The 14012-nt window shown below is 27.0% G+C and overlaps 1 protein-coding gene across 1 annotated transcript in view; it reads left to right on the forward strand.

The window, feature by feature from the left end:
* The window catches only part of LOC126894905 (uncharacterized), a 53069-nt gene that overhangs the window by 8128 nt on the left and 30929 nt on the right, over positions 1-14012 (forward strand). Inside the window, exons 3-6 of the mRNA XM_050666244.1 lie at positions 1593-1704; positions 2066-2250; positions 2519-2648; positions 2741-2922. Coding sequence (XP_050522201.1) covers positions 1593-1704; positions 2066-2250; positions 2519-2648; positions 2741-2922 — 609 coding nt within the window. The remainder of the gene's footprint in view (positions 1-1592; positions 1705-2065; positions 2251-2518; positions 2649-2740; positions 2923-14012) is intronic.

The following is a 14012-nucleotide window of genomic DNA, read 5'->3' on the forward strand; positions in this document are numbered from 1 at the left end:
AAGGAAACAAGAAAAAAAAAAAAAAAAAAAAAAACACATCTTAGTAAAACCAATACCTTCTCAGCTTTGCGTCGAAGCTAAAACGCTTTTCTGGGAAAATTACTTAGCGTACTCGGATTTTCAAAATTTCTTTTTCAACACTCGGTCACCAGACTCCAGAAAAATTATTGGCGAAGATCGGAAAATTTTTGCCTCTCGCCTACGAGCATTTTAAAATTTTGACCGTTTTTGAGAAAAACGCTCGCTAAAGCCAGCGTTTTACGACTTAAGGTTTGAAATTTTTATCAGACCCGCCAAATGACATTCCTGAGATATGATTAAAAAATCAATTCAATTCGTTCATTTTTTACCGTTTTACGGGCTTTTTTTTTTTTACGCGCTCGAGACGCCAGGTCTCGCCGCCCGAAATTCTGACGACACTTTACGACATGAAAACGATTTTTATTACGATTCACAATCATACCACGGCGTTCTGTACGTCCCGAGGAATCGCCAAAAATCCGAAAATCCGAGATTCCACCAAATTAGAATATTAATAATTTTTGTGTAGACCAGGGGTGTATTTAAGGAAGAAATGGGCCCCCCTTAAACCAGCGATATCAATATTTTTTTAGGCAACTTCTAATAAATAAGGACCTAATGTCCTTTTTTTTCATTATTACTTTAATTTTTAGCAAAAAAAATTCTATAACATGTTTAACAAAGTAAAAAATTTTAAATACCCTCCTAAAATAATTTTTGAATAGGCCTAAAAGGAATACCTCATTAAAATACGTCAACCTTATACCCAATACATTTTACTATATTCTTTTTTTGAATTTTCCTGATTTTAATAATAACATTTTTAATACATTAATACATTTATATTTTTATTACACTGATTCTTGATGTAATATTTTTTCTGCAAAACACTTATTGTGCCCGGCGTAGCCGGGTACCCCTACCTGAATCAGTGGCCTACTTATGATGACGGCCCGAAGAGGCTTCGGCTCTTAGGGCTCTGGGTCTATGGCGAAGCCCCAGTTAGGCGGAGCCCCAGCTAGGCGGAGCCTAGTGTAATATAATATTTTTTGGAAAAAAAATTTTGGACTTTATTTTATCTTCACGGTGAAAATGGCTACTGTATAATATTTCTCTGTTAAAATTCTCGATTTTATAACATAACTCTTATATATATATATATATTATTATATAAACATAACTCATTTATTTGACACACTTTTCTTGTAAATCGGACCATTTCCCTTTATATATTTATTTATTATAATACAAATTATACATTATTCATATAATACACTTATAAATCATAAAATTGGTAATCCGGATATAAATAAGGAAATAGGAGAGCATTTAGCTTTTGGAATAATCCACCAATTTTTTTTAAATTAAACATTATCAACATATTTGAACCAAAGCGTTTTTTATGATAGTGATTATAATCACTGTCAGATATCATCTATACTGGACCCAACTATGCCACATCTCCACTGTGCCGTAACCCCATTGTGTTGAGTTTTTTTATGTGTATTTAAAACACAAAAAAAATATACAATATTATATCGTTCGAATTAATTGCTATTTAATATTTATAGATAACTGAAAACAATGATATTGTTACTATGGCTTCAAAGAAATATAGTTCAGCTCTTAATATTCTATATGACTGCTTTGAAAAGTATAAATGTTTTCCAGAAATTCCAAAACGTAAGTAATATCATACAAATAAATTATGTAACAGACAATAAAAACGATAATAAGATATATAAAACAAAAGTTGATACTTATATTATTTGTATCGTATCATTAAATTTATAACGGTGTTTTATTAAAACGTTAATTAAAGCATTATTTCCCCTAGGAAAAAAAATTTTAGAAATATTTTTAATATTAATTATGAATCAAATCATTTATTTTCTTTTTAAAAATTCTCAACTGCTCCCAAATACATAGGAGTGTACAGTCTAAAAAATATCACTATATGCATCTTATAATCAATTTTATTTCATAATATTTTCTTCATATTTAAAAAGAATTTTCACATTCTATTAATAAAATAAAATTTCAGAGACATTGGACCATGATTTATTTCGTGATTCTACGATCCAATATTTAACCCAAGTTATTTCTAAAACTTTTACTCCCGAAATAATGGTTGGAAGTGTACAAGGTAATATTTTAGGTAACATGGACAAAGATTTTGGGAAATATTGTTCCGCAGCTTATTATACTTTTTTGATATCTGAAAATAATGTAAGTATAAACAATAAGACAATTATTAAAAAAAATCACGAGACTGATAGAATTATAAACTATATACATCCTGGTTACCAATCATGATTGTTTGTTTTTATGTTTTAAATAGACAAACTCTATCAAAGAAATATTATGTTGATATTATTCACTATGATGATAAATAGATTTATTATTGATTATCGTTTATATTTTTGTATATGAACTAATAATTAAATTAAATTTCTATTAATAAACTATTGAAAATAATATATTTGTCCTATCAAAGGGAATTTTTTTTTCAAACACTGCTGAAGGAATATTGGATTTAATAACATTGAAAAATTTTTCTCGTGCTAAAATAGGGCTGTACAATTGCTTTAAAAACAATAATTTAATTTATTTTATAAAAAATCGCAGTAAGTTAATTTTTTTTATAAATAGTTTAGTTTTTATTTTATAAGTAACCAAAGTTTATTAAAAGTAACTATTTATTTTTGATTTTTTATAGGATCTTTTGATGAATTTTTAAATGGTTTAAGAAAAAGAATTATTTCTGCCGATGCCCTCTCTAGTAGTGTTGATAAAGAAATAATTAAATTATTAAAAGAAGATTCATCAAATTTTAAGAATGAAATCATCTATTGTTCTTCTATTTTTTATTCAATATTGTTTGAAGTGACCGAACCTGAAGTAAGTATAAAAATATGTTAGATAAATGTTTGAGAGTTTAATAAAACAGTTATGTAATCGCGGGAGTTGAATAATATATGGTTAATGATGCTTTATACTTCTATTGAATTTTTGAGTTTATATTAATTATTTATTAGATATGAGGTTGTTGGTGTTTTGAAAACATAGATTGAAATTCGTTCTAACCTTAATATTCTATATCTTACAAAAATATTTCAAGTAATTCAATATTGATGATTTTCTCTACTTGTTTAATGCTCCATAATTGTCGTTGGGGCCAGGGGCACTAAATAATATAGTGCGTACGGGCTAGTTGCACTAATACCGATCAGTCTGCGTTGTGTAATGCCGTGTAAATAGAATCACTGTAGGTGGGAGGGTTCTTCTGCATAAAACCAGAGATCTATGTTGTGAAAAATGTGTAAGTGTATATCCTTAAACTAAATAAATAAATAATTAAAACCCTTTTTTTAAAGTAACTTTAATATTAATTTCAATAAATAAGTTGACTAAACAATTTAGCCCTTCTGGCTTAACAAATAATATAAATATAAACTCTGAAAAAATATAACTAAATAACAACAAAAATTCAATAAATCAATAATAAATAAATATGATTTCCAATAATATATGACGCTCAACTCCAATAAAAAAGAATGGTATAAAAATATTGAAAATTAATTAAACTTGTAATGACTAATCTGTTCAATAAATCACAATCAATAATAACTACACTAAATTACAAAAGGTAACACAAAATTCAATAATACATGAATTTCAATAGTACTCACAATTCGCAAAGCTGCTCGCCAGAGATGCTACCTATCACTAAAACACGGACCACGACAAAACAAATGAACTTAAGAACTACAATTTTGGTAACACAAATATAAATATCATAATTGACTAGCTTAATTTTGCTAATTAGTAGCAACAAACTACAATAAGTTCTTCTGTCAGCCAATTAGTAGCTTTAAAGAAGTCACAGTTAGTGCAACAATATTTTTTATTTAAACTGTATATTATCAATTCTATGATATTAAAATAACTTCTTCTTTTTACAAAAATTAGATTACGTTTTCACACAAAAAAAAAAAGAAATGAGAAATTCAACAATAGAAAAACAAAAATGTATATATACTGGTTATTACGCAATACAATGTTGTACTGTACTAAAATTATCTAAAAAAAACCCAGCACAGGGGGGTCGCGGCACAGTGGTGACGTGGCATAGTTGGATCAAGTATAATGATATCTGACAGTGATTAAAATCACTATCAAAAATAAACGCTTCGATGCAAATCTTTACCTTTCTCATGTCATTAACAATTATTATTAATTCATAAACAAATAAAAATTAAGTTGGTAGAATATTTCAAACAAAGCAACAAAAAATCAATTGCACTTGAACACTAGAGCCTGTTATGAACTTAAAAAATAAAATTTGTAATAGAATATTTACAATTTTTTGAGCATAACTATTTTTATTATTATGATTATAATTTAAAATAAATAGATATTAAAAAAAAGTTTTTCAGACGGATATTTACACAGAAAATTTATATTTGATATACAGTCCATTTAAAAAAATCATAACAATAATAACATACAGAATAATTCATTAAGAATAAAACACTCATTTTCATGAAAACTATTTACAATATTTAATTTTCAAAAACATAAACTTTAATTTTCTTTAACAGGAAACTCTTTTTTTAGCTATATAATAGAAAAAGAAATCTCAAAATATTTTGATCTTACAATTTTTTTAATCAAAAAAAAATTATTTGATTGTTATAGTATTACAGTTTATTTGTTATAGTATTTTAATATAATATATTAAAATACTATAACAAATTCTACTCTATATTATATAGTAGGATAGGTATAAATTGTACTATATATGTGCACTCTGCCCGCGTTCATACCTAATCAATGTATTGACTGCTATAACGGATGAACGGACGAATTGGATATAAAAAAATTATATGAACAAAATTACTTAAATATATTTTTATTCTAAAAGTTTATTTTCTATATGCATTTTTAAGTTTTGAACACCCCCTGTATAAGGGGAATTGGTCCGGTTAAAAAAAATAGTATGTCGCATAAAAGAAGAATACAAACAGTACTCAATTAAAATAAATTATAATGATCCATACATTTTTCAAAAATGTATAACATTATAAATTTAAAAAAAACACAGCACAGGGGGGTCGTGGCACAGTGGTGACGTGGCATAGTTGGGTCCAGTATAGATGATATCTGACAGTGATTAAAATCACTATAAAAAAAAAACGCTTCGATGCAAATCTTTAGATAGTGTTTAATTTTAAAAAATTGGTGGATTATTCCAAAAGCTACATGATCTGCTAGTTCATTATTAATATCTTATTAAGATAAAGTATGTCGAATGAAAAAGAGATTATTAAAAAATATTATTTCTCATAAAAAAATAATGTTGATCCATACACTTTTCAATATGTCATAGCATTATAAAGTTAAAAATGTAAAAAATAAAATCGAGAATTTTCACACAATAATAGCATTCGGTAGCCATTTTCACAGTGAAGATAAAATAAAGTCCGAAATTTTTTTTTGCATAATAAAGTAAATTACATTAGCTTTAATTTAAGATATATATATATATAAGTGTCAGATTTTCCGGAAAACTTTCAAAATTTAAGTTGAAAAAGTAAATTTTTTGTGAAAAAGTTGTCATTTTAAATCCCCCCCTGTGGGCAGGTAATGAGTCAGATATGAAAAATAAATATACCAAATGATAAGTAAAGAATATAAAAGATCAATAAAATAAAATTATATTGATTTGTTTATTTTTGAAAAAGTTATGGAAGTTTTAAGAAAAAAAGTGAAAAAATTTCGAAAATTAGCAATTTTTAAATTTGTAATTTTTTTGGAGGTTTCCCCCATTTACAGGGAACGAGGGAATTTTTTTTCAATTTTTGAGGGTAATGTCTTCAACTAGATACGATTTGTTATCTTTTGACGTATCGTTGAAAGAAATCCGTTCGGTGAGAGCTGAGAAAAAGTGGTAACAGACACAAAAAAAAAAAAAGAAAAAAAAATAAAAAAAACGCATCTTAGTAAAACAAATACCTTCTCAGCTTCGCATCGAAGNAAAAAAAAAAAAAAAAAAAAAAAAAAAAAAAAAAAACACATCTTAGTAAAACCAATACCTTCTCAGCTTCGCATCGAAGGTAATATAAAAAAGAATTTTTTACAAAAATCGTATTTTTTTCATGAACTTTGCTGTCCGTTTTCACCATGAAAACAAAATAAAGTCCGAATTTTTTTGTTTTATAATTAAGTATATTATATGAGCTTTAATTTAAGATATATATCAGTATATAAGTGTCAGTATTTCTGGAACACTATCAAAAATTAATTTTAAAAAGTTAATTTTTTGTGAAAAATTTGTCATTTTAAATCCCCCCCTATGGGCAGATTGATGGTCAGATTTTTCAAAAAAATATACCAAATGATATGTTAAGACATTATGTATCTATAAAAAAAATTTATATTGAATTGGTATTTTATTTTTTGAAAAAATAATGGCAGTTTTAAGTAAAAAAATTTTAAAAAACCTAGCACAATAGGGTGGCGACACAGTGGGGTCGTAGCATAGTTGGGTCCAGTATAGATGATATCTGACAGTGAAATCAACACCATAAAAAACACTTTGATGCAAATCTGTAGATAGTGTTTAATTTAAAAAAAAAATTGTCAAAAAAGTAGGTCAAGTGAAAGCTGAGAAATTAAATGATAGCTACAAAAAAAAACTACATAGTAAAATAATATTAATATGAATTTCTTCTTGTAGGAAACTACAGTAATGGGATCCTTGATATTATTTGAAGTTATTGAATCTAAATGAGATAAAAATCAAATGAGTTAAACATTTTTTTCTAACTCAAAAAGAATTAAGAAAAAATTCAGTGCCACAGGCGTGAAATACACAATTGTTACCGTCTCAGAAACCATACGTCGAATTCGTCACTTAATAAAAATGGAAATTTAGCTAGTTCAAATTTTAAAATTATTTTTCTCGACTTCAAAGAAACAAAAAAATTTAAATATGTTTAAAATTTTATACTATGTCAATTAGATTGATATAATATTTATGAAAATCAGTGTAATCCCCTTATAATAAAATAAAATACAATACAAATCTAAGAATTTTAACACAAAAATAGCATATTTTTGAATAGGGTAGCTATTTTCATCATGAAAACAAAATAAAGTCCGAATTTTTTTTTTTTAATATTAAAGTATATTACATAAGCTTTAATTTACGATATATATAAAAGTGTCAGTATTTCCGGAACACTTTCAAAAGTTAAGTTGAAAAAGTTAATTTTTTGTAACTATATTTATGATGTACGTAGACAGCGCGCCGCGCCCGCGTCCATTAGAAAAGACAATATTTACCCCTTACATACATATATAATTGTATTAAAACATTACATTAAAATATTTACATCCATAATATCAATATATTATAAGCTATATTATAAATTATTAAAATATTTTTTAACATTTTCGTTTGGATGATGGACCACGTATTGTTTCATCCTCATTATTAGTAAAATCATCATCATCGGACTCTTTTTCATCAATTTGTTGTCCACAATTTAAACACGAAAGGCCAAAACATGTTTTGCACGCGGCAGAACACTTTAATCCTTGTTTTCGGCAGCCACATGCTGGTCCACAATTTTTCATGCACGCACATGTAATTTTTTCCAGTATACATTTTGGCGCTGGTTCATTCCATGAAAATATTGGTTCCAGTCCATTCTTGGTTGTTTGCCAGCCCCAATCTTTAGCATTTTTTTCTTCTCCTAGCCACGTTTGAACCCGATGATACGTTCTATATATATACTGTTTCAAGGCTTCTTTTGACGGGGGTAAGCTTGCCAAGTTAAATTTATTTGTCGCCGTTTTTCGGGTGAATAGTAAATATCTGTATTCATCAATATTTTTTTGATTTTGCGGTGTGCCATATAATTTCAATGTATATTTTTCCCCGGCTTTAAAAATGTTTTCAGGTGTAGAGTTTGAACAGTTAAATACATTTACTATTTCTTGTAGTTCTGGATATTGATTGAGTAGTTTGAAATGTTTTAATTTTCCAGTATTATAAAAGCATGAAACAGTATCACAACCACTGATAGCGTGTAAAAATAAAATAGAAATTTTTAAGCCATTTACTTTTTGAATATCGTGTATTGAAAAAATTTTTTTTTCATTTCCTCCATTTCCTGGTTTTAAAAAAAAAATTTGATTTTCGACCGGAGCAAGAGCTATCAATAAAACTAGTAAGTCTATGTCTTGACCAACTACAACAATGGACTGATTTTGTATCCTCTTTACAGCTTCATGTGCAATTGTAGTGTCAGCATCGTCATTGGCTTGTTTTACTGTATAACCATTGCTTATGAAATATGAAGACAACATTTTTATGAATCGACTTTTGTTTCTAATATTTGATAGGAATAAAGTGGGTATGGAGACAACTCATATTTAAAATAATTTTTTAGTTCTTCATTGGACGTTTTCATTAAACAAATTCTTTGGAAAATCAAAAGTGGGTCGATGGATACTATTTCATCTCTTATTTTAATCGATGAATTTAATGTAGCTATAGGTAACACTCTGTTGCTTCTCTTAAGTTTAACTGACCCATACGGCTGTCCTATAATTTTTTTCATCTCAATTAGTCCAATGTTATAAGCGTCATGACAGTTAATAGTCTCATCTCCTACTACACCAGTTGTTAATGAAATTACTTTATTTGGCTCTAAAAAGGGGGGATGCGAAGAAAACCATTTAAGTAGTATATTTAAATCTTTAGTGTCTCTTGATATTCTTGATAGCCTGGCGTCAACATGTTGTTCTGAGTTTTCCAAGTAAACACCACAATATTTTTCTACATTTTCGCAAACATCGTGTGCAGCTGGTAATCCTTGTATCCACTTATTCAAAGTGCTTTCAGTAATACCTCGACCATGCGTGAGACCGCCATTAGTTTTCATTGAACGCATTAAGGTTTGTTCAATGGTCATATCCGACCAATTTCCTGACCAAAATTGATTTGTACGTTTTATAGTGAAATTACTTTCATTTATAAATCGTAACTGTTCATCAGCTGTCATTTTAAACTGTAAATTGGCCATATCATTTAAGTACAAATGACACGATTTTGCATACGGAAAGTGTCCACTAGCATGGAAATATGGAATCATTTTTTCAACACATTGAAGATGTAATTTCCAATTGCCCATTCTTTCAGCCATTATATACTCTTTCATTAAAGTTATCATCTCAAAATATTGCAACCAAAGTCTAGAAGTAGCGCCATTCTCTTTTAATAAATCTATTTGATTTTTAAATTGTTTACTTAATTGTACCATTACCCAACCCAACCAACGTGGAATAAAATAATATTTATATTTTACTAAATAATGTGCGGTATAAATGTATGATTATACTTCAATAAATTATAATAAAGCTTATATCGATGTGAATATTTTAATGTAATGTTTTAATACAATTATATATGTATGTAAGAGGTAAATATTGTCTTTTCTAATGGACGCGGGCGCGGCGCGCTGTCTACGTACATCATAAATATAGTATTATAGTGAGGCGCGTATGATCTTATTACATATGGTTAAGTTTTGCTCTTAATCCATTCAATCTACGAAAAAATTGTATAGAACCATATCGTTTTGAAATTTTATTAGCTACATTTTTGTATAGAAGTACTTTTGAGATAAATTTAGTATTTTCAAAGATAATTTAATAAACGTGAAAAATCGCACTTAAAATCCAAGATGGCGGACACTTCCGGACCTATGAGGGATGGTGAATTTTTTTAGGTAAATCAGGAGCCTATAACCTAACTTTTTGCAAAGTTTCAAAACTTTCCGATTTAATTCCACCAAAAATCGTTTAATGACTGGACTATATGTATATTAGGGTGGCCCTCAAAAATCGAATGTCTTTTTTTTTTTACGCTACCCCTTAATTTTTTTTTAATGGTCGAAAAAATGAGCTGTGTTTTATACTAATATTTAGTATAAAAAAGTATAACAAATAAAAATGTATTACACATGAATCATAAAATCTTATATATACCAATGCGGATAAAAGGGATACTATATAAATAATACTAATGCCCAGGGGAAAAACTATCGGGGAGGCTGAAGGGGGCATCTTGCCCCCTTAAACTTACCCCAGTCGGCCATTCGGACTTTTTCAATACTATAGTCGGCTAAATCGAAGTCAAGAAATCGAATAAAAAAAATTGATTATATCATTCAATTTTTATGTGTTTTACTTGCCCATAGACGATAGAGATAAACATGATATATATATACACAGCCACGGATCAACAAAAAAAAAAAAAACATTACATAAAAACACCATGTTATATTCCCTTATCGTCTAATGGTAAAACCAATGTTTGCGTCTACTCATATGCTTACGACTAATTTGAATCGTTATCTTTATATAATTTTATATACTTATTATTGGTTTAGTATACCGTTTGTCAGCATACGCCGCTAAATTATTACACCAACCACCCATAGAACCACTGGAAGTGCTGGTCACTCCCAGTATTTTAGCTTCGATGCGAAGCTGAGAAGGTATTAATTTTACTATGATGTGTTTTTTTATTTTTTTATTTTTTTTTTGTGTCTGTGAACGCTCAATCTCAGCTCTCGCTGGACCGATTTTGATGAACAATATGTCAAAAGATCACAAATCGTATCTAGTCGAAGACATTACCCTCAAAAATTGAAAAAAATTCCCTCGTTCCCCGTAAACGGGGGAAATCCCCCAAAAAATTACAAATTTAAAAATCGCTAATTTTCGATATTTTTTCAATTTTTTTTACTTAAAATTGCCATAACTTTTTTAAAAATGACCGAATCAATATAATTTTTTTTTTTATAGATACCTTAGATAATTACCTATCATTTTATATATTTTTGTGAACATTTGACCCTTTAACAGCCCAAAGGATGGGGTTTCAAAATGGTAACTTTTTTACAAAAAATTAACTTTTTCAACTTAACTTTTGAAAATGTTCCGGAAAGACTGACAATTTTATATATACCTTAAATTAAAGCTAATGTAATATACTTTAATTTGAAAAAAAAAAATTTGACCTCTGGACTTGTCTTCATGGTGAAAATGACTACCGTATGCAAAAATATGCTATTTTTGTGAAAAAATTCTTGATATTATATTTTACATTTTTTAACATTATGTTGCTATAACTTTTTAAAAAATGCATGAATCAACTTTATTCTTTAATGATAAATACTTTATATATACTTCTTTCATTCGACATACTTTTTTTTAAAATCGGACCATTTCCCTTTATACAGGGGGGGTGCAAACCTTTTAAAATGCGTATAGAAAGTAGAACTTTTTCAACTTAACTTTTGAAAATGTTCCGGAAAGACTGACACTTTTATATATATCTTAAATTAAAGCTTATGTAATATACTTTAATTTGAAAAAAAAAAATTTGACCTCTGGACTTGTCTTCGTGGTGAAAACGGACATCAAAGTTAAAGAAAAACGTACGATTTCCGTGAAAAAAATCTCGATTTTATATGTTATATTATTTAATTTATATTTTATATAACTTTTGGAAAAATGTATGGATCTATATTATTATTTTTTTATAATAAATATTGATATACCCCTTTCATCTGGCACGCTTTTTTTGTAAATCGGATCATACCCCTTTAACAAGGGGGGTCAAAACTTTAAACATGCGTATTGTTACTACGATATTTTCAATTTAATTTTTGAAAGTATTCCGGAAATACTGACACTTTTAAATATATCTTAAATTAAAGCTTATGTAATATACTTTAATGTGAAAAAAAAAAATTTGACCTCTGGATTTGTCTTCATGGTAAAAATGACTACCGTATGCAAAAATATGCTATTTTTGTGTTAAAATTCTGGGTTTTGTATTTTATTTTATTTTAAAATACCTGACAAGGGGAGTACAGATTTTCATAAATATTATATAAATTAAAATTGATATAGTATAGATAGTTAAACTTATTTAAATATGTTTGTTTCTTTTAAGTCGAGAAAAATAACTTTGAAATTTGAACTAGCTTAAATAGCCAATTTTTCAACCGCCGGAAGCAACGTACGGTTGCCGAGTTGGTAAAATTTATGTTTTACACGCTTGGGGTACGAGGTTCCAACCCGCATATGGCAATGAATTTTTTGCATTTTTTCTTAATTCTTTTTAAGTTAGTATAAATTTTAACTCGTTTGATTTTTATCACATTTAGATTCAATAACTTCAATAAAGATCAAGGATCCCATCACTTTAGTCGCCCCTTGCAAGAAGAAATTTCTTATTCGTATTAAAATTATTTTACTATATTTTAAGTTTTCGCTTCGATGCAAAGCCGAGAAGATATTTTTTTGTGACTATCATTTATTTTCTCTGCTCTAACTTGACCTACTTTTTTCAACAATACGTCAAATTACTACAATTCGTATCTAGTTGAAGATATTACTCTCAAAAATTGAAAAAAAAATTCTAATTTATCAATTAAACAGTTAGTTATTACATCGTCTCCATAAAGACAATTAAAATCATTAATTTCTAATGTTTTCAAAATATTTATTAACGAATGAAGTTTGATATGATAGGTTTCAACTACAAAATTAAATCATTTTACTTTGTAATTTAATAATTTTTTTACTCTATTTGTGTGTGCTACTACTAGACTATAATATTACAATTTTTTTTTGTAACATGTTGCTATATAAATCATTTCTAAAAAAAATGATTGTTTTTTCTCCTGAATTAACAATTGATTTTTACAAATATAATCAAATTTTATAATACACTCAATTGAGTAAATCTTTTTAACAACTTTGTTTTGATTGGTACATTTAGTTAAAGTAAATCATTAAAATTAATTAAGTTCTCAATATTTCAATTATAGAATCTTTTCAACAAACAACAAAAGTTCCTAGGAAATTATTACTATTACTTCTATTTAAGTTATCTATTACCATAAAAATGCAAAAAAATATTGAGCTTTTCTGATAAATTTACAATAAATAGTAATTATAAAACTTTCTGACTGCATATTGATCTTAACGATACAATTTTTTTAATTGTCATAAAATTTTCTATTTAATTATGTCAATGTCAAACTTACCAATTGAGCTAAAAGTTATGGTAAAATAAATTTTTTTTTTTTATTATAAACATTTACAACAATCAACTTTAAACGATTAACAAAATAGGTTAAATATGTCATTTTCCTTATTTTTAACTTATTAATAATCAAATTAATATTAAATATTATATCAAATCAGTATTAATTTAAAACAATTTTTTTTGTTCTTAATTATTTTTTTTTATATGTAAAAACTATTTTTTAATAATATTAAAACTTAGAAGTTATAGAAAAAGTCTAATTGCACATTTTAAAACATCGCGAAAAGTTGATTTAGAATAGTATATTTTTGTTTCTGATGGAAGTTCCTTGTAGTCCAGTGTATAAAACTTATAACTTTGTTAATTGTTATAACTTTATCAAAAATGACCAAATCAGTATATTTTTTTTTATTTAGATGCATGTCTTTATCTATCATTTGGTTTTTTTTATAAATCTAACCCTTTACCTGCCCACAAGAGGGATTCAAAATATTAACTTTTTTTTTTTTAGTTAAAGTAAATCATTAAAATTAATTCAGTTCTGGATATTTCAATAGTAGAATCTTTTTAAATATCAAAAATTACTTAGAAATGATTACTATGATTTCTATTTAAGTGTTCTATTACGATAAAAATGCAAAAAATAATGAGTTTTTCTGATAAATTTACAATAAATAATAATTATAAAACTTTCTGACTGCATATTAATCTTAAAAATAACATTGTTTTAATTCTCATAAAATTTTCTATTTAATGATTCATTCTAGTCAACGAAGGAGTAATTTTGCAGAATAGCAGAAAAAATTCCCAACAAACTTTTTTTTTTTTTGTTTTAATTAGGCAATTGGTG

Source organism: Daktulosphaira vitifoliae, unplaced genomic scaffold, assembly GCF_025091365.1.
Source record: "Daktulosphaira vitifoliae isolate Bord-2020 unplaced genomic scaffold, ASM2509136v1 Scaffold_1, whole genome shotgun sequence".
Lineage (NCBI taxonomy): Eukaryota > Metazoa > Arthropoda > Insecta > Hemiptera > Phylloxeridae > Daktulosphaira > Daktulosphaira vitifoliae.